The sequence below is a fragment of the Mustela erminea genome, chromosome 12 (assembly GCF_009829155.1).
Source record: "Mustela erminea isolate mMusErm1 chromosome 12, mMusErm1.Pri, whole genome shotgun sequence".
NCBI classification, from domain to species: Eukaryota; Metazoa; Chordata; class Mammalia; order Carnivora; family Mustelidae; genus Mustela; species Mustela erminea.
This window is the reverse complement of record NC_045625.1, coordinates 7,732,426-7,753,679: the sequence shown is the minus strand read 5'-3', so window position 1 is coordinate 7,753,679 and position 21,254 is coordinate 7,732,426. Positions and strand designations below refer to the sequence as shown.

The following is a 21,254-nucleotide window of genomic DNA, read 5'->3' as shown; positions in this document are numbered from 1 at the left end:
GCAGTATAAAGGTAAACCGCTCTTATCTTAACCTTTGGCACCAACAGAACCTCTGCCCTAGAGTGTCCCCTTATTAATGGCCAATGACGTATGCTTACAACAGGCCACGGCAACTGGGGAGGGCCTGCTGAGATAAAATTTAAGCTCTCCATTGGATGAATGGGGAAACTGAGGCTGGGGCCATGAGGAAGGAGCAACGCGAGGTCCCACAGTCCTGTCTGTTGCCCAGCTCCTCGTGAGAGCAGCGTGAAGAGAACGAAGTCGGGGGAGTTTAAGGCCTAGGTGAGAAAACGAGCCCTGGTCTTGGGGTCTCCGGCCTCAATGCTCTCTTAGAGCTCCCCCTCGGCCTGGCCAACTCCTGCTCCTCCTCCCCACACTCGAACATCACCTCCTCAGAACCCCAGACAGGCCCGGGGCCCTCAGCCTCCACCAGGCACACCTTCCACCTCTCACAACTGCTGTGAAAGCCTCCTTCCGCCCCACTCCCCGCACGGAGACCCCGCTCCCGCCGTGTCCCCGGCCCCCAGCTGGTTCGTGCCTGACCGACAAGTGCTGAGTGGGCAAGGCGCCCCCCGGGGGAAGGCCATCCAGGGTCAGGTGGTGGGCCCGGGAAAGAGGCTGAGGAGGGCAGAGACTGGCTGGGGAGCTCCCCCCTCTCGTGAAGGCAACTTTGGGGCAAGGCGGTGGGATTTCTCCCCAAGCTGCCTTTAAAGCTCTTCTAAGTTGGCAAATATTTAACCAAGGCTCGGTGACCCGGGTCTGGAGGAATAGCATCCTGGGAGGCAGGAGGGCCTGAGGAGGAGGCAGGTGGCTAGAGGGAGCCCCAGGGAAATGCCAGAAAGGAAAAAAGGCCGACTGAAGGCCCGCCCACCCGGGCTGCCCTTTCCTTTATCCCTTGGGCAGCTCGGTGGGAGGAAGTCGATTCCCATCTTGACACAAACAGGGAAACAAAAGCCCTCTGATCCCCTCCAGGCCCTCCCTCCCTGCCCAGCGGCACCCGTGCCCACAGCCTGCCATTGGCGGCTTGTTCTGGGAGCCCAAAACCCAAGAACACCGCGCCAAGCTGCAGAGGTTGGAGAAGGGGGCCAAGCCCTCGCCCCCGCCCCAGTCAGGCCAGGCCGGGGCCTACCCACAGCTACCCTGGGCCCACGGCAGGGGCCCAGCGCTGTGCCTGCCACGGAGGCCACCACTCCCTGCAGGGGAGCAAGCCTCAGGCTCCTGCACTGCCCACGGCTGAGGCCGCACCCCAGGTCAAGGGAACCGGGACACAAGGATCAAAGGGAGGGTCAGAGGCAGCCTGGAGGACCCCCAGAGCTCCAACATGGCGGCAGGAAGGCCAGCGCCTCCCACCGTGCCAGCCCTGTTCAAACCCACCCCCCCAGCCTCCTGCCCCAGGACAGCCCTGGCTTGGGAACCAGACAGATGCAGAGCTCCATGCTCCAGCCGCCTCGCCTCTGGGCCTTGGTGTTCCCCTCTGTGCGCTGGAACACTTGGCTTCTCTCTGACAGTTGTCGTCAGGCTGGGCTCTAACCTCCGGCCCCTCACACCCACTCACCCATTCCTGTGGCCTTCTCAGCAACACCCTCCGCCGCCTCCACTCCCTTCTTTTCATCCCCGTCACACCCACTGGAGCCCTTGAACCTGGGGCCTGGCCACCTGTCCAAACTGCCCCCAGGCCGCAGGGCAGCGGTGGCAACACACCATCCCTGCCCAGATGTTCCTCACCGCACACCTGCTCGCAGCCCAACGTGCAGGGCACCGAGGCCGGACCGAGAACTCGGGCGCTCTCGCCATGGCACGCCCTGTCCTTGACCTGTTTGAGAACCCGCCACCGACTCTGCCCTCAGTGCCCAGACTGGAGCTGGACCATCTTGAGATGGCCAGGCAGGCCTTCCTGATGGGGTCCTTCCTCCAGGACCTCCCGGGAGTCAGCATCACCATCCAGCCCGTCCCCATCGGCCTCCGAGAGGCAGGAGTTGAGGACAGGACTCAGCCTGATGGCTGGATGGCTCAGGGCCATCCGAAATGGGGCAGAGCCAAAGTCAGGTGAGGGTCTCAGGGGCTCTACTGTGGTAGCCAAGAAATGTTTCCTGTCACCCTCATTTATCAACCATGGGGCAGAGGGAACTGGACAAACCCCCTGCCATCTAACGAGGGAGTCAGATAGTCACAAAACCTAAAATGAGCACGGTAAACCTCAACTGGGAACACCATGGGAAGTTACAGGAACCCAGAGGAAGGACAGCTAACGCAGCCGGTGGGGTCAGGGAAGACTTCCAGAAGGAATGGTGCACGGAAGCCATGAAGACAGGGAAACCAGCTGAAGGGAGAGGGTGTGCCAATCAGAAGACACAGGAAATGCATAAATCCGTGTATTCGAGAAAGCATTAATCCATTCCACAAATATTAAGGAATACCCTCCGTGTCAAGAAGAGTACTTTCACAGAACTCTGTGGTGTCAAGCTCCCAGAATCAGATCTTGGTTCAAGTACTGACTCCACTGCTCACCAGCTGTAGGACCTCGGGCATGTGACTAATACTCTCCAAGTATTAGTATTAGTACTTTCCTCGGGTGTAAAATGGGAGGACCAGCCGTACCCACCTGGCCAGATTATCCTACGGATTCAAAGAAACGAGGAACTCTATAGATCCTGACAGAGAGGGTCCTGTATTATCAATAACAATAACAGCAAAGGGAAAGAAGTTCCCTCTGCCCGAGTATGGACGGCCAGGAAATGTGTTCAGGTGGGTAGCGCCTTTCACAAGCTCAGGGGTCCCATGGTGTGTCCACCCGTACAAATGGCAGTGTTCCGTAATGTGTGCCGCGCCATGAAATGGGGACCGGCACAGGGGAAACCAGCCACAGCTCCTCGGTCCCTCAGGGGGCCACTCAGGGGATGGGAAGGCGACATGCTTGGGGTCCCATCCTTCTGGGCCCTCATCCCTCAGAGGTTAACTAATCAGAAAGGGGAAGCAGCGACATTAACATCAACGAAGATTCTGAAAGCAAATACGGACAAACCACACACCGCTAAACCTCAGGCAACGCCGGCGCCTCCACTCCGAGGCACTGCAGGTGGGTGAATTCCTTGTCTGAGCCTCCGCTTCCCACAGGAAGCCTCGCAGGGGGGACAAAGCGAAGGGTCCGGCAGGCTCAGTCAGAAGAGCATGTGACTCTTGATCACAGGGTCGTGAGTTTGAGGCTCACACTGGGTGCAGAGATTACTTAAATTAAAAAAAATTTTTTTTTTAAGCTAAGGGAGAAGCTAGATGGAAAAGTGCTTTGACCTCCACAAAGGCAAGACCATGTGTGTTTTCTCTTGATACCTTGTAGTTATACCTCTATCTCTCTCTCTCTCTTTTTTTTTTTCTTGTCATTGCATTGACTGAGACATCACAATCAATGCAATGAAAATACCTCTAGAGTTTCAACATCCAGTTCGCTCGGGCTTGCTCAGTATGTGATGAAGGGCATGTAAAGGGCCGAGTACCAGGTAGGGGCTGCTAAGAGAATGGAGGGAGGACTTAGCTCTTCTCTCCCCCCAAAAAAGCTGGAAAATTCCCTGGGAAAACAGATGCTGGGGAAACTGAGCCATAGCCACAACCTAGCCCAACTGGAACCTGTTCTCAAGCGACCAAGCAAAGACAGAACTCCAGAGAGGGCTTTCTATCTCAGATGCCCCGTGTGGGAGAGGTAATCCCAAGAGCTAGAGAGCTCTCTGTCACTGGAGGTATGCAAGCAGAGGCTGGACGGCCATAAGGAGGCTGTAGAGAAGACTGTCAACATGGGGAAGGTGAGCCGTAAAAACACAAACTTTGGGACCAGACAGACCGGCTCTGCTCCTGTCACTTCCAAGCCTCAGTTTCTTTATCAATAACGGGGACAAAAATAACACACCTCGAAGAGGAGCTGTGGGAACAAAATGAGACAATGCATGAGAAGTGTCTGGCACTCTGCCTGACTGTTGGTAGGAGTCCGATAAGTCCCGGCAGCTGTTCCAATGAGAATCAATCACTCATTAATGCCAGTGACTGGGGCCCAGCCCTTCTGGAAAAGCACTAAAAAAACTCAGAGACACGAATCCCGCCCACTGCATTAGCCTAGGGCCCATCAGATGCCAATATGCTTCTCCCTAAATATAAGTCAGGCTCTTCCCAAGTTGCCTGGGGACCCAGAACACCCCCTGCCCGGCCATCTGTCCCCCACACATGAGTGCACACGCACACACTGCGGGCTCCCCCCCGCCACCAGCCAGGTCCCCGACAGCAAGGGAGGTGGGGGCCAGGGGAGAGCACCGGCCTTCTCAAAGCCAGGGAGGGAGACACAAAGGGAGACAAGGGTGGGGGAAGGGAAGGAGGAAGATGAGCCAATATGAAAATTCACTGATGGGCTTGCTGCTGGGCCAGAAGGAAACCCAATCCTGGGCTGGAATGCCAGGGTCCCTCAGCACGGACAGGCTTTATGCAGATAGAAGATGAAAAGCTTATTCAAATCACAAGACTCCTGTGGGCCTGCCTCTGAGCCAGCAGGACGGAGGGCCTGCCCCACCCTTGGGTCACCAGATGCAAGTCTCCTCAGGCTCCAGAGGGGAAGGTATGAGGACAAATGCCCTGGGAGGCCCTGCCAGCCTCGCATTCCTCATTCCAGGTGCCTGCCTGACCCCATCCGTGCTGCATGGGAAACTCTGCTCTCAGCCAGCAGGTCCAAGTTCTATGTCTGCTTTTCCTGGGATCCCTTAAGGGAGCTGCAGACAGTCTCGCTGTCTTTCCTGGAGGTGGTGACGAACAGGCTCCAGGCACAGGCTCCAGCCAGTGATGCAGGATAAGCATGGCAGGCCCAGAGGCTGGCACCTGCTTGCCACCTGACCTTAGGCAAGTCCCTCACCCCTCCCGGCTGTCTTGTCTGTCCAGTGAAGAGGCGGAACTCCTCTGCCCTAGACCCACAAGACCCTAACCCCCTCCAGCTGTGGCCTGAGAAAGTGTTCCCACCCCACACAGGACCGCACAGGCGGGGTCTTGATCAAACTGATCCAAGTTCCACCTGTCAGGCGGGAATACTGGAAAGGACTGTCCCCCACAGTCACTCCCCAATTCGGGTCAGAAGTCCCGTTAGCCATCAGCACAACTTCACTTAATAAATAACCGCCAAGTGTCAATTTCGCCCCACCAGGGCAGGGACCCTGTTTGTCCCATTCGCAATGTACCCCCACACAGAGCACCCAGCACGTAAATATGTGAGATGACACCAGAGGACCTTAACTTGGGTCTCCCAGGCGTTTTAAGACACAGGCAGAGAACAGGGTTTTCTGGAAGGGCCAGCTCAGGCCTAGGAACAGATCCTTCCTGGCCCCAGGGGAAGGGTTAGCCAGGGGCCCTCCAGTCGTCATGGGACACTCTCAATACAGCCAGGGCTGGGTCAGGATCTGGCCAGGCCAGCTCAAGGTCACATATCAGCTGCAGACCAGGTCACCACCCCCGAAACACAAACCAAGCCCAGTCACCTAAGCTGGGATCCTCCGTTTCCTCTTCTAGCAGATTTGTCAAATGATACAGCACCTGCGAAGGGCCTGGGAAACCGGAGCTGAGGAGGTCCCTCACTTGAGCCGCCTGGGCCCGATCCAGGCTGGTGGGGACACCCAGCAGAGAGACAGGAGGCCTGGGTCTCTGCTGAGGCAGGCACATGACCCTGCCTCTGTGTCCCTCATTAGAAGATCCCCGCCCCAGGGAGATACAGACCGAGGCAGCACTTTGCATAACAATACCGAGGTATGGTGCCTGGTGCAGTGGCTCCTAAGGGAGCAAGAACCAGGGCAAAACTGCCAATTTCTGGGAAATTCTGGTTCCCTCGAAGACCTATCTCCCTCTCAGCTTTGGGACTTTGCAGTCCTGCTGCTTTGCCTACAACCCTCTCCTCCTCCAGCACCCTTCCAGCCCCACCCAGACTCCCCCTTCTCCAACAAGCCTGCCCTGCCTCTCCCAGTCTGGATTACTGCTGCTTCCCCAGTTCCCAAAGACACCCTGACCCCCACCTCAGCTAAGGAACCCAACCCATGTCGGTTCTGTCCTCCCAGAAAGGGGCAGGTGAGGGGGTGAGGACCACGGCTGCCTCCCCATCCAGCACCCACAGCCCACACGTAGCCTGGCTCGGAACAGGCCCTCAAACAATGTGCAATCGACAGATTAATCCCACAGAAGTGATTAAGGCTCCCCAACATGGCCCTGTCTACACCGATGAAAAACAGAAGTGACCGGAATGCCCAGGAATGGGAGTTTGGCTGAGCAAATAACAACGCAGACTACCTGGGGGGCTTCTGGGGGGCTCAGTCGGTTGAGCCTCCGACTCTCGGTTTGAGGTCAGGTCATGATCTCAGGGTCCTGAGATCAAGTTCGGTGTTGGTCTCTGTGCTCAGCGCAGAGTCTGCTTGTCCCTCTCCCCCTCCCTCTGCTCCTCCCCCGACTCGTGTGTGCACACTCTCTCTCTCTCTCTCTTTCTCTGTCATAAAAAAAACCAAAATTTTTAATTTTTAAAAAATATTTTAGGGGTGCCTGGGTGGCTCAGTGGGTTGAAGCCTCTGCCTTCGGCTCGGGTCATGATCTCAGGCTCCTGGGATCAAGCCCCACATCGGGCTCTCTGCTCAGCAGGGAGCCTGCTTCCTCCTCTCTCTCTGCCTGCCTCTCTGCCTACTTGTGGTATCTGTTTGTGAAACAAATAAATAAAATCTTAAAAAATATATATTTTAAGACAAACCATAAAAGACTCAATCTCACAAAACAGGCTGAGGATTGCTGGGGGGGGGTGGGTCAGGAGAGGGTGGCTGGGTTATGGAGGTTGGGGAAGGTATGTGCTATGGTGAGTGCTGTGAAATGTGTAAACGTGGCGATTCACAGACCTGTACCCCTGGGGATAAAAATACATTATATGATTATAAAAAAACTAAAAAATGAATAAAAAAATTTTTTTTAAATCGCAGGCTGTTGGGGCATAATGAAATATTCTGAGAGCATCCCACTCACTGCTGGGGGCTGGCACGTACGCAGACGCCCAGGACCCACTGTTGACTGTGCATCAGGAAACACCTGAAAATCATTAGTTCTGGGTGGTTCAGATTATTGGCGATTTTCATTTCCTTCCTATTTATTTTCTAGTTTTTCTTTGATCATAGATATTGCCTATATAACACCACCAACAAGAGCCAGAGATCTGAGAAAGCTCAGAGTTGAAAAGTGAAGACTCCCTTGGTGGGGGCACTGGGCCCTGAAGGCAGAAATCTCTTTGAGGGTACTATGTGCCAGGCACCGGGCATGGCATCATAAAGCTCACAGGATGGTAGCTGCGTATGGCCTTTACAGTTAGGGAAACTGAGGCACGGCGAGCTAAGGTCTTGAGAAAGACAGTCCAAGGAAAGCCCCAAACGTAGCCAAAAGTGGTCTCGCATGCCCCACATAACCCCCAGCAGCCCACGGCCAGGGCAGCCGGCATGCCCCGCACGTCACCTGGTGGGCCTAGAGCAGCATTCCGGTGAAGCGCTGAGTGAGGACACCTGCGGGCTGGAGGCCAGGTGGGTGGCAGACTGCCCCCGTTGGACAGGCACCCACTGACTCCCCACCAATTCACCAGCTCAGCCACACCAATCTTCCCTGCCTGGCACAGAGAGGGACCCCGTTTAGGTCGTCAATCCACCACCTCTGGCTTGAACCCCCACCTGCTCCGCCATCCACGGCCACAGGTGCCTCCCCAGGGGGCAGAGAGCAGTGCCCAGCAAACATGTGCTGCTATTGCTACCTGGGGGAGCAGAGGGGGAGCCTCTTTCTGAAGTCCAGTCAGTGAGTGGCTTCTCACTGGTCCACTGAACATCACCTGTGGATAGACACTGATTCTCCCCCTTAACGTAATCTAACCTTCTGGATGCTTTCGGGTAAATTCTTGATGCAGAATGGCCGGCCAGGCTCACCAGGGGCTTGGTGCCATCTTTCTACCATTGCTCATACTGGTGGTGGGAACTGAGGAGGATCACCCTCCCTGGGCAGCCCTTGCCCACACAGCCTTTAGAGGACACAATCCCTCCATCATGGTGGACTCCGTACCCCCATTTCTGTCTAGGGATGCTCAGAGGAAGGATTCCAGGGGCCACAAAGCCAGGTCGGCACAGCAGCTCTGCAATCCCTGAGGCTGGTGTTGATCATCCTCAAACCCAGGGCACAGCCCAGGCCCCGTGTGCACCCAGCAGCAGTGCCTCTCCCATTCGGGCCCATTATCCTGACAAGAAACGGAGGCACCAAGAAGGAAAGGGAACTGGGAGGATCCCTCAATCCCCAGGAACCTGCTTCCTCATCTGTGGCCGGAGGGCACATGGGAGGCACCACAGAGCCCACGGGGCCGGCACGCCGGCGAGCTGGCGAGGAGGATGGGCATTTGGTCACGATTTGCCCTCTGATAATTAATTAATGAGTGACTGGTAACCGTTGGTTGAATGCGTCTCTCCTGCAGAGCCTTGAGCTCCACACGGGCAGGGCCTGGGTAAACTCGATTCGGGGGCCAAGCACAGAGGAAGCCACTGGGCAACGCACGCTTGGTGCCTGACACCCCGTGAGTCGGCAGGGGCACCACAAGGATCAGGACCCAGTGTCCCCTCCACTGCATGAAATGGGGAGGGGGGGTGTTGCAGAGAGGGTCCGCCTGTCCACTAGGGAGTCCCTGGGCCCCTGCTTCTCCTGGCCTCACCCCCGGGGGCTCAAGGACAAGAACAAAAGGCAGACACGGAGGCATGAGTCAGACAGAGAGGGATACACGCCTGGAGGAAGGAAGCCCGTGCACCGCCGCACGCACTCCAGGCCTGTGGTCACAGCGGTGGTGGGACCCGGACCACTCCTTCCAGATGGGCAGAGGGGAAGTCACCACCAGCCGGGGCTCTGAACCCGCCCGCATCTGCCCCACCTCCTCGACCTCCCCACCCAAGGCACCCTCTCCACCCCCCAGAACCTTCACCCAAACAGCTTCAGGTCCCCTCCGCTGTAAGACCGTAAACCTCATAATGACATTTACCATTCAGTCACTGCTTGGGAATGAAAACAAATTAATACACGTTCATTATACCTATTGATTATGGAGCATTTACTGTGCCCAGCACTGTGTTAAAGGGTGCATAAATGCAATTTATAAACACACGTAATGTAATTTAACCAGAGAAGTATTATTATTATTACTCCCAATTTACAGCTAATGATTCCAGGGCACAAAGAACGCCAACAACAGTCCTAAGGGCATTTGGCTAGCTGCTGGCGGGACACGCTCTGACCTGTGAGGCCATACGGTCTACCTCAAGGGAGCCCATGGTGACTGAGCCCTCATGGTCCTCATACCATGGACAAGAATCTACCACAACTGCTTGAGGAGGGGCTTGCAGGAGGGACCCCATGCCAACTGGCCATGGGCGGGACCCAGGGAAGGGTGTTCCTGGCTGAGGCGGCGGAGGGGGGGATGTTGGGGGTCGTCTATGGGTCCTGCAAGGCCTTTCAGAGTCTGGAACTTGACCCAGAGAGCCTCTGAGAGGTCCTCACCCAACCCCTTCCTTGCACTATGGGGAGAACAGAGGCTCAGAATGGAGGCTACACTGAGCTCCCGGGCACAGAGCTAGAGAGTCTAGAGGCCACCGTGGGGACGTAGGAAAAGGGAAGGAGAGAAAAGAGGCTTTGCCCCTAATCTCACAGGAAGTGTGCTGGGCCCCACCCTGGGGGGCTGCAGGCCAGACAGGCAGCCCAGCCCCCAGATGGCAGGGCAAGGCCCAGAAGTAGCTCCTCTCGGCTTCTGCCCCTATCTCAATGAGAAAACAGGAAAGCTGAGCTGCGCGGCCCACTGTGGCCTGCCTCGGATCGTAAGTTTGTCTCCCAGGAGCAGGCTGACTCTCGGGTCACTGAGAAAGTCACCCTTCTGCTCCGAGCGGGGGCCCCGCCTCCAGCCACAGAGAAATGAAGTGTACAGCGGGCTCCCAGGGCTCAACACCAGCTCAAATCCTCCCCCACCCTCACCAGCCTCCTGTAGAGAAGGGATCGCTGCACTTTCAAGACCCCGGAGGGAGCCCCTTGCCCAAAGTCACCCAGGAGCCGTGACTGCTGGGCTGAGCCGGGAGGGCTGTCCTGTGGCCAGGCTGGGCAGCGGCCCCCCTCCCCGCTTCCCGGCAGCCTTAAATATGGGAGTGGGGCCATGAGGGGAGGGTAGCTTTGCCTTTTTTAATCCACCACAACACCTCACTGTCTGTATGGGGACAGGCCCGGGCTGTCTCCTCAGACACAGGCCTATCTGTAAGGCTAGCACAGGGCTGCCTCTCTCTCACCGAGGGCTTGTTTGTTTACCCGGTTTTCAAAATTATAACCTTTCCAGCCCCACCCAGGCCAACCACTCCTTCCCTGACCAGTCTGGGGCCGTCCATAGGGACAGGGATGGAGCATACTCCGCAGGAGGCGGGGGCCTACAGGGACCTACATTCCCACCCAGCCTGCAGCCTCGGACACGCTAGGTATGCCCTCTGCTCTTTCTGGGCTTCGGTTTTACTCAGTCATGAATAAAAGTAGATGATAGCAAAGGGTCGGTCCTTTCCAGCGAGGAGGAAGAAGGGTCTAGGCCAGAAAAAGAAAAGCAGACCCTGCCCATCAGCAAGCTCGAAGTTCAGGGCAAGGGGGAGCTGTGGCCACAGGAGACCACCGGCAAACCTCAGGCAAACCTTCCCAGCCAGCCCAGTGCGGCCCAGCCTCCCAAAGTCGAAGCCTTGTTCTCTCTTCTCCCCGCCCCACCTCCCACCAGGGAACCCTTCCAAAAAATAAACAAAAACGCAAAAACAAAAAGTGAAACAGAAGGACAATTGTCAGCTCTCTCGCCCTCTGGATGTCCACGTCACCCCTGAAATCCCCGTAGGCCAGGGCAAATGACAGCTCCCCACCCCACCGGCAAACTCCGCTAAAACAGAACTGCCATTCGCCTAGCACCTTCCACATGCCAGGGACAACTGCCTCCCAAAAGCTTCACACCCCAGAGGCAGGGCTCACCTTCCCATTTTACTGACAGCTCAGGCTCTAAGGGGAGAGCAACTTGCCCCAGGCCACAGGGTGGCAGAAGCCAGGTCCTCTCAGTCAAGGCCAGATATGCTGCCTCTTGAGCTGGGCTGACCAAGTGGTTTAAACCAATATGCACTTTGGAAAACATAAAGATCCTCTGTCTTTGCAACAGAAACCACATCACATCCAGCTTGATGGAAACTTTGTGGCTGGCATGAGTCCCGTGAGATCAGGGCTCATGTCAGCGCCTCATGCCCGCGCCTCATGCCTCACAGCCAGGCCCGGCATAAGACAGCTTTCAGAGAGAGAGCGCTTCCTTCCACAGCAAGATGGCATCACGCAGTAAATATCACACCCTCCCCTTCAACACAGCCCACGGCCCACAGGCTCCAAGCGTTCGGAGCTAAAAGGGTACAAAGTTGTCCTAGCGACCCATTACACAGATAGGCAAAGCAAGGCCAGAGAGGGAGAAGGACCTGCCAAAGGTCACCTGGCACCAGCCACAAACGGCTGCCGGCAGGTAGAGTGATTAAATGTGGGTGGAGCACAAGAGTGTGTAGTCCTCTGCCCAAAGGACACTTCTTCCAGAAGATTCTGGCTTAACAAACTTGGCTGGACACAACAGCTCTGTTCGTCATGAGGCGTGAGGAGGCTGGACAGCTGCTACGACTGTCTTGGCCACAGATATGTGGGTGGGAGAGCGGGCTTCACACTTTGCAGACCACAATTCATTCTTCCTCTGCCCCAGCTGGGCGCCCAGTTACCCGCTGGAGCCACGCCCTGCACTTTGGATCACACTGAGAGGAGGGACGCCCGGGCGAACGTCCTATCATGGACCATACACACAGCAAGGGCGAATGGCAACAGAAGCTGGGTTTTCTTAACGCAAAGAGCTCTACCCACATCTCTCATCAATCCCTCACAACCTAGCAGGGCTGGGCTACCGTTATGCCCACTTCACAGATAAGAAACCTGAGACCCAGAGAAGGGAAGGCACCTGCCAAATTCCAGGGTAGTTGAGGGAGGGTCTCAAAACCAGGTCCTTGGCATCCAGACCCAGCCCTCTTCCCGCTCTGTCCTTGGAAAGGAAGAAGGTTCTCATACTCAGAGCAGCAGGAAAGACGTGAGTCTCCCGTCATCGGAGGAATGGGAGCAGAGGCTGCAGGGCCACTGGCTGCCTTAATGAAACCAGCTACGGGATCTACCAACCGCACAAGGCTGACAAGGGAGGACACCAGATCTCCCCAGCCTCGCACATCACCATCACAGAGGCCTGCTTGCTCTGTGTCCCCCATATACACTGTCCCCTGACGTGCTCCACACCCAACCCACTGGTCAAGACCATCCCTCACCCCTGGGCTCTCTTCCTCTCACGCTCCCTCCTAAGCCTCCCTAGGATCCTGGGGGCACAGTCCCCTCTCCTCCAAGGCCAGCCCCTTGGCTCCCCCCATGTCACCTCAACCCTCTCCTCCCCACTAAGCCACCCCGTCTCACACCTTCCCACAGAAGATCCACCCTTCTGAGAACACTCCTTGCTCACCTAGCCAGAAAGTTCCACGTGGGCAAGAGCCACGGAAGAGCATGCATGAGCGTGTCCCCGGTGCCCAGTACAGTGCCTGGCACACAGTAGGAGCTCAGTAGCTACGGACTGAAAGAAGAAAAGAAAGAAAGCCCAAGTGCGTCCAGGGGCAGAGCTCATCACACCTTTGTGGGGTCTCCCGGGCGCACCATAGGGATCTTCCACTTTGACTCCTAACATCAAAGCCCTCCTAGCCCTGCCTTTGGAAGTCACCTTGAGACCCCTAAGAAAAGATTTTCAGGGGCGCCTGGGTGGCTCTGTCAGTTAAGCAGCTGCCTTTGGCTCAGGTCGTGATCCTGGGGTCCTGAGCCACACCTCAGGCTCCGAGCCTGCTTCTCCCTCTCCCTCTGCCCTTTACCCCCTGCTCATGCTCTCTATCTCTGTATCTCTCTGTCCCAAATAAATAAATCTTGAAAGAAAGAAAGAAAGAAAGAGAAGAAAAGAAAAGAAAAGATTTTCAGTGGTGGAGAATTCTCATGAGTCAATACTGGGTCACAGATGAGGAGAAAAGGCAGAAAGGTCCCTCCATTGGTCCAGAGTCACACAGCAAATGGTTAGTGGGACCAGGCTTGAGACCCACAGGCCTAGCTCTAGACACACATGGCCGGGCAAGGGGTGGGTGTCTTTCTCTTTTATCTTTCCTTCCTGGGGTCCATGGCACAGGGTAAAGGTGTCTATGGTCACAGGACCCACCTGACACGGGTCCCAAGGGCCACACTCCTAAGAGCACCGTGTCCTCGCCCCCCACTGGCCCTGTATGCTGTACCGCCACTCCTGACCTTGTGCCCTAAGCAGCCAGTGCTCTCATTCTCTAGTATGGAGGACACAGAGGGTCAGAGATGGTAACTGACTTGCCCCAACGACCAGCCCCTCCAGGGGCAAAGCTGGCACTCAAACCCAAGCAGTCTGACTGCAGAGCCTTGCCTCAAACCTCTCGACTCCCCGCTTCTAACTCACCATCCACTCTGTCACCAGGCAGGTCCCTTCACTTCTGTAGGCCACAGGGAGTGCATCCCTAAACCTGGACAGTTCCCAGCGGGTGGATCCTGGTGCCCTGCCGAGGTGGGCACTTCCTGTTCTTCCAGTTTTAAATCTGTGCGATCAGAAGATTACAGCCCTTCTGTGACTCAGGCCCTAAGTAAGATTCTACCAGGAGAGGGGCGTGGTTCTGTCCCACCCAGCAGGGTTTTAAAGCTAGGGATCTGCCTTCCTTTCTTTAAAACTCTGACCAGCACCATCTAGAGAAAAACCCTCCGGTCCTCAGGCAGGGAAGTGGATGGGGGCAGGGCAGGGGGAAAGGAAAAAGCGGCTCAGGAATGTCTGCAACCACAAGCTGATGCCTGATGACTACAGGGAGGCCAGCGGTGAGTCACGAGCTGAGCCTGCGGCGGAGGAGGGGGCCGCGCACAACGGGACTGGTCCAGAGTGACTTGAGTCTCAGACTGAGTAATGTCGGGAGGGATCTATTTGTGCAGCCCACGGGAGCCTCTGACACACGCCACCCTGTTCCCCTCCCCTCCCAGGCTCTCTGCCCCCACCGCTGGCCTCTCTTTGGGGCCTTTTCCACATTGTCCTCAGGCTCAATCCAGGCACCAGGAACCATCTCATCACAGCGGAGGATGGTTCTACCAGCTAAGGCCTTGGACTCCTGTGTCTGGACCTGCCACTGCCCTGCCCTACCTTTAAATGTTGGGATAGGGCACTGAGGGTAGGGATTCAGAGAGATAATACAGGCAAAGGAAGTCCCGGCACAGAGTAAACGCTCAGTTAAAGGATTGCTAATCTTACAGGTACTGCTCAGAGCCTGATACAGCCCCTCCCTGCTCTAGCGGCCACCACCCTCTCGCAGAAGACGCATCCATGGAGTCCCTGCAGGCCACAGGCGGGAGAAGTAGCCAGACTTACGTGGTCATACACACCCAAAGGCCAATGTCATCAGCCCCTGTCCCCTGCTCACAGATAGCCCCTTGCAACCTGTTCCCACTGGAAAGACACTCAGAGGTGTTGCACGTTCCCAGAAAGGAGCCTCCCTCAAAATGCCCAGATTGAGGGAAGCAAGGCTGGGGGAGAGCAGGTCAAGGGCATGAGTCTGTCCTCAGCAGGGCAGCTGACCTGAGCAGGAAAAGAAACAAATACAGTGACTCAGTTTGCTTCGAAAAACCAAATGTCCAGTCACCGTGAGACATGGCAGAAACCAGCATTAGGGGTAAGGCTACAAAAATGTCTGTTCGGAAGTGGCCTTGGGGGAACACGACACAGCCTTTGGGAATGCCTGCAGGGAGATTCTAGAGACCCAGAAAAGATGTTTATTATAAGTGAAAGGAGCAAGCAAAAATGGAGTCATGGTCTCAGCAATGTGGGACAATAAACACGGAGGAGAAATACTGCTAAAAATGGGGGCGCCGGGGTGGCTCAGTGGGTTAAGCCTCTGCCTTTGGCTCAGGTCATGATCCCAGGGTCCTGGGATGGAGCCCCGCATCGGGCTCTCTGCTCAGCGGGGGGCCTGCTTCTCCACCCACCCCCGCCCCCACCTTCCTCTCTATTTGCAATCTCTCTCTGTCAAAATAAATAAATAAAATCTTAAAAAAAGAAAGAAAGAAAGAAATACTGCTAAAAAATGGAGCGGTGCTCACAGGGCGGTGGTGAGTGAGTCCTATCCCCGTCTCTAAACTTCATTCCTCGGGCAGCGGGGACCATGACCCAGTTTGGGCTTCGAAAGGTCTCTTTGGCTGTGTGTGCGGGACGGATGGTGGGGTGAGGCCAGAACTCAGGCCCAGCGATGGGAAAGGAACAGAGTGGAGGCTGGATGGAGAGGCAGGACAGGGTCAACGCCAACAAAAGGCGCGTTCTATTAGACCGACACAAGAGAACAGAATCCCCAGACACTTCGCCCCCAGGGGCTGACCCAGACCTTGGCGAGGGGCAGAGGCCCAGGCAGGGCTGGGGCTGGGCACTGTTTCCGGCCAGTCTGGTCTCCCTGCAAAGCCCCAGGGCGGGGACTAGGAAGCCATGCACCTGCGGGACAGGGTGGCCGAAAGGGGACACCTTCCTTCTTCCCTTTACGCTGGGGACCCACAGCCCTTTCCCAAATGTGGAGAGGTAGGTTTGCAAAATCAATTCGGAAAAAGGCGTTATTCGTTTTGCTCAATAAATAAACGAAATTCCCTTTTTCTCGTATCCAGCTGTCAGAAAGGGTGATCGCACTTCGTACTGAGCTACACTGTACCAGCGGGAGGGAGTTCCAACCGTGTACAGCCTTTTCAGAGGCTCCGTGTCACTACATGACAATGGGACCCGGGATTCCATTTTGAGGCCTCTCTGATGCCAGAACCTGGCCTGAGACGCACGAGAGGTCTGGGCAGCGCCACGAATTCCCGCAGAACACTGGAAGCCACCCCAGTGTCCGTTAGTGGGGGGAATGGGGCACATAAACGGCACCATGCACAGAAGGAAACCTGCAGAAGAACGGGGCCAACTCACGGGCTGCGACGCAGAAAGATGTTTGCAACAGACAGAGTGAAAGAAAAGTCCGGCCACAGAGACATACCACCGGAGCTCATACACCCAGAGCTAAACACGTGTGTCCACAGAGACGTGGGTCTGGACATGGGGATGCACCAGACTCCAGTGGTTTCTCCCAAAGGGTGGGAGCGAAGCGGAGAACACTTTCTCACCTTACATTGCTACGTGGTGGGTGCACGCATTACTTGTGTGACCAGCCAACATGAGCCGTGGCTGCCCACGGTGGGGGGTGACTGGGGGAGGGGAGTGACCACTACTGGGCACAGCATTGCTCTCTGGGGCGATGAAAGCATTCTAAAATTCACACGCGTGTGCACACACACACACACACACACACACACACAAGACCCAATGAACTGCATACTTAAGTGGGTGAATTGCCTGGCAGGTAAATTATGTTTCAATAAAGCTGCTATTTAAAAAAGAATTAGCAAGGGAAAGGTGAGCCTGGCTGAAGGGTGGAGCACAGGTCCTGGCAAACTACCTTACCAGCCCTTTCAGATAATAAATCTTATAGGCAGTTTATGTATGTGGGGAGTGGGGGGAGGTTCCCTTGGCTCCCACAGTTTCATCCCGACTAACAGAATTTCCAGAAGGGCTGAGTCCTTCAAGGTTGTCCTAGAGGTAGAAGGGCCCCCCGCCCCAGGCAATCCTAGGATTCCTGCCAAGAGCACAGCACCCAGACCCTATGGAGCAACAGTGAGCTCGCTGCTTCACGTGGTCTCCCATCCAAGTACTAACCAGACCCAACCCTGCTTAGCTTCCGAGATCAGACGAGAAGGGGCGCATGCAGAGTGGTATGGCCATAGATCCTCCCTCACTTATTCTATCTTAGCTTTGGGGGCAGAGAACCCTCCTGTAACACCAACGGGGCCATCCAGACACTGCTGCTCTCTCATCCCTGCCCAGTCCTCTGGGCCAGATGGAGGTGGGCGTGGACCTAATCCCCCACCTCCCCATGTCCTAGCTCCTTCCTAGTCATAGTGGGGGCCCCTCACAGCCCTCCACACCCGCTCAAGATAGCCTACATCCATGTCACACATCTCTCAGTGCACAAGGAACGTGGATTTCAAGGTTTCTGAAAACGCTGGCCGATTCTTGCATCCGAGGAACCACCAGGGACCAGACAATCTCAGAGAAACAGGGCCTACACCATGGCAACAATTGCCCCCTTCGCACTCCAAACACCTGGCCACTCTCCTCACCCACTGGAGAATCAATGACAGAGTAAATGACAATTGTCAGGGGACTGGGTGGCTCACTAGGTTAAGCATCTGCCTTCGTCTCAGGTCATGATCTCAGGGTCCTGGGATGGAGCCCTGCTCAGTGGGGAGCCTGCTTCTCCCTCTCCCTCTGCCTGCCACTCCCCCTGCTTGTTCTCTCTCTCTCAAATAAATAAATAAAATCTTTAAAAATAATAAAATACATGGGACGCCTGGGTGGCTCAGTTGGTTGGACGACTGTCTTCAGCTCAGGTCATGATCCTGGAGTCCGGGGATCGAGTCCCGCATCAGGCTCCCAGCTCCACGGGGAGTCTGCTTCTCCCTCTGACCTTCTCCTCGCTCATGCTCTCTCTCACTGTCTCTCTCTCAAGTAAATAAATAAAATCTTTAAAAAAAAAAAAAATAAAATAAAAAATAAAAAAAAATAAAAAAATAAAAATAATAAAATACAATAAATGAGCATTCTGAATAAAAACGGCTTTGCTGAATAAAAAACTGTTTGCTAAGCACTTGCTGTACCCTAAAGCACTAGGCACTAGTCTTACCAGCATTATCTCATTAAATCCTTGCAACAGAGCCCAGCAGGAAACTACTATTAATGCCATTCTACAGATTAAGAAATTGAGATTAAGATGCTGGCCCAAGTTCACATCAGCTCACAGAATGTGGAGTCAGTATCAGAAGCCTGAGTTGGCCCAAATCTGGAGGAGATTCATGATGAAAATTTGGGACCCTGAGACTCTTAGAACCAGAAAGGACTTCATTCAGCCATCAGGTCGCCTATAGCCTTCAGTTCACAGCTAGGGAAACAGAGACCCAGGGAGAGTAAGTGATTGCCTGAGGCTACCCAGGCCTCCTGACTCCCAGGTCAGGGCTCTTTCCTCCATCAAACTCCCTCCTGAAAAGTAGGAGGGACTAATCCTGCCACCAGCCCCACGAGGCTGCTACTCTGAGAACAAGCCCCTGCTTGCCAGGGGCTTTGAAATCCCAGGATGAAAGGCACCGTGGCAGCAAAATGCCACCGTGGGCAGGAGTGAGCCTGACCTCTGCCAGGACTTGCCGGCTGGCATTCACCTGCTCACCTGCGCAGGGTGGGCACGAAGCTGCAGAAGCCGCCCACCCACCAAGCCACGGAACCCCAACAGGCCTCGGAGCCCAGAGGACTGTGGGAAGGGCCATCCCAAATGCTGACGTCTCCAAAGGGGTGGCCCCAGGTAGGGAGGGCTCTGGAATTTTAATTGTCTGGCACAAAAGGGCTCACCGCTCCTTGGGTGGGGTGAGAAGGGTGCATAGATCGCCAGGGGTGCCAAAGGCTAGCCTTCATTCCCTCCAGAAGAAATTTCTAAGGTGGCCTGCTTCCTTGGGAGGGGGCTAGATAGAGTCTTTGCCGGGCTTCCAACCTCCCAACCCCGACTTGAGACGCTCCCCCAGGTGAGCCTGGACCAGGAATGTGAGGCATCTGAAGAGGGTTATTAATAGCCCTGAAGTGTTGAGAAGAGGGGCCAGCAGGCTGAGTGGGCACAGCCTAGTATCCACAGAACAAACCCAACCCTGTCCAGGAGAGGACACTTCACCTTTTGTGGCTTCAGTCTCCACCCCTGTAAAATGGGGGGTGGGGGGTGGAGGGGGCTGGCAGTTCGCAGCCCAGGAGGTAGGAAGAAGGGGGAGAGCAGGGGCTGGGTGTGGGGGAAGGAAAAACCCCACCGAAGAAGGAGCAGCACACCCCACCCAGGCCGGGTGAGGGGCCCCAACAGGAGGTCGTGAATGGATGGACTGTTAGAGAGCCCCAGGAGGCTGCCACCGACAGGGAGGGGACAGGAAGACTCCGACTGGCTTTCCTCCTCCCAGAGTCCAGGCCCGTCCTATAAGGAGGCTTTTCCGGGACTTAACCCCCTGCTGCTCTGGGGCTGGAGAGGGTCTGACTCATTTCTACCTCACGCTCACCCCTGTGCCCAGGGCCCAGGCCTGGCCCAAAGGGGGAACTCCAGGCCCAGTGCCACAGTCACTAGACAACCCTTTCCCAGAACCCTCTTTGTCCTCAACCATGGGGTCCTGGAGACACAGAGTTAAGGGACACCTGGTCCCCCTTCTCAAGGAGTACAAGTAGGGAGAACACAGCTGCTGAAACACTACAGGACCGCAGGACACATCAAGACACATGGAGGTAGACACAGTGCTCCGGCTTCACTGGACAGGGAGTGGTGAATTCAACGCGGGGAACAGATAACTCCTTCCATCAGCTGCACCCACCCCACACCCCACACAGAACAGCACCCCGGGCATGGGTGCCTCCTCCATGCGGGGCCCTGCGCTGAGCAAGCTACATGAAATAGAGTCTCTCAACAACGTATTAATAAGAAATTATTCACCCCATTTCAGAGAGGAGAAAACTGAGGTGCCAGGCCATTAAGAGACTTCCCTACGACCTAACGGCTGGGAAACAGATGCTGGGATTCCACCCAGGCAGCCTCACCCAGGGCGGGAGAGGTGAACCACAAAACCGAAGTTTCCCAGGCAGTCTGAGATTCTCACCCCACCTCTCCATTCTCCAGGGTAGGGGGAGGAGGAACCCCAGACCCTGCTGCTACCCTGGGGCTTCCCCAGGAAGCCTGGGGTCCCTCGCCCTTCTGAGAAGTAGCCACAGTGCGGTGACAGGCTGGGAGCAGGGTTGGCTGAAGGAGGGGGCTGAGGAGGCTGGGCTCTGGCCCTGGACACGCCTGCCGGGCAGGCAGGAGAACCCTGCTTGAGCCCGAGTCAAAGGGCAGGGGTTCTGACCGACCCCTCCTGTGCACCCCACAGGCTCAGCCCAGGCATGGATGGGCCTGTCCCTAGAAGCCTCAGCCACGTGTACTAGGGCTGGGGCCAGGACGAGGTGGGGACCCGGACAGTGAGGGTAGAAGATCAGGACACGCTGACCGCTGACCGTGTGGGCCATAGCTCCCTCAGGGTCGTGTGCTGGGGATTCGAAGGGACGGGCTCGGAGGGGGTTCCAGTAGAGGACGGGGAAGTTCGACTTCCCTCAGGAGGGGGAAGGGCGAGTTCAAAGGGGGCAGGAAGGAGCGCCCAAACGTGGAGGGAACAAGCTCGGAGGCAGGACTTGGTCCCCAGCCACTCCCGCCTTGCCCGGGGCCTGATTGTCCGGAGTCCCGGCCCCTGCGCCGCCGGCCGACCGGGTTGGGGGCGTGGCCCTGGGGCTCCCCGCGGGACCCCCCAGCGCCCTGCACCGCGCTGTACTCACCTGAGATGTGCTGGCGCCGGGCGTCGTCCAGGTGCGTGGACAGCACGTCCCCCATGGCGAGGAAGAGCCGCGGCCCGATCCGCCCGCCGCCCGTCGCTGCCCGCGCCGCTCAGGAGGACGTCGCTGGCGCCATGCAGCCCGGCCTGGCCCGCTCCCGCCGTCCCTCTCTGCGGCCTCTGCTCTGCCCGCGCTCCAGCCCAGCCGCGTCGGTCCGGCCCGCCGCCTCCGCCCAGCGCCCAGCCCGCCGCGCAGCAACCCCGCCGCGCCGCGCCCCGCCCCGCCCCGCCCCTCCCGGCCCCGCCCCCCGAGCTGAGCCCCGCCCCCGCCGCCGCCGCAGACGGGAGGGCTGCGGGCGGGGGATCGGGGGAGGCCGGGACTGCGGGCAAGACCGGGACAAAGACCAGTCGGAGAGAGGGAGAGCGAGGAGGGACGCCCCGAGGCGCGCGCCGGACCCAGACCGAGCCGAAGAAAGAGATGGGGCTGATGGGGGAATCAAAAGAACGGGGAGCGCCCTGGGGGGCTCCAGCCTAGGGTCACCTCCACCCCTAGCCGCGCGGGAAGAGAATCACGCCGAGCAGGTCGTGGGGAACGGGTAGGGGACTCCAAGGCCAAGGTGCGGGAACTTGGCGTTCGCACCCCACTC

The 21,254-nt window shown here is 56.7% G+C and overlaps 1 protein-coding gene across 1 annotated transcript in view; it reads right to left on the bottom strand.

Annotated features, from left to right (window-relative positions):
- The window catches only part of NIBAN2 (niban apoptosis regulator 2), a 51,414-nt gene extending 30,549 nt beyond the window's left edge, over positions 1 to 20,865 (bottom strand). Inside the window, exon 1 of the mRNA XM_032308399.1 lies at positions 20,612 to 20,865. Coding sequence (XP_032164290.1) covers positions 20,612 to 20,666 — 55 coding nt within the window. The 5' untranslated portion in view covers positions 20,667 to 20,865. The remainder of the gene's footprint in view (positions 1 to 20,611) is intronic.
- Positions 20,866 to 21,254: the final 389 nt, after the last annotated feature.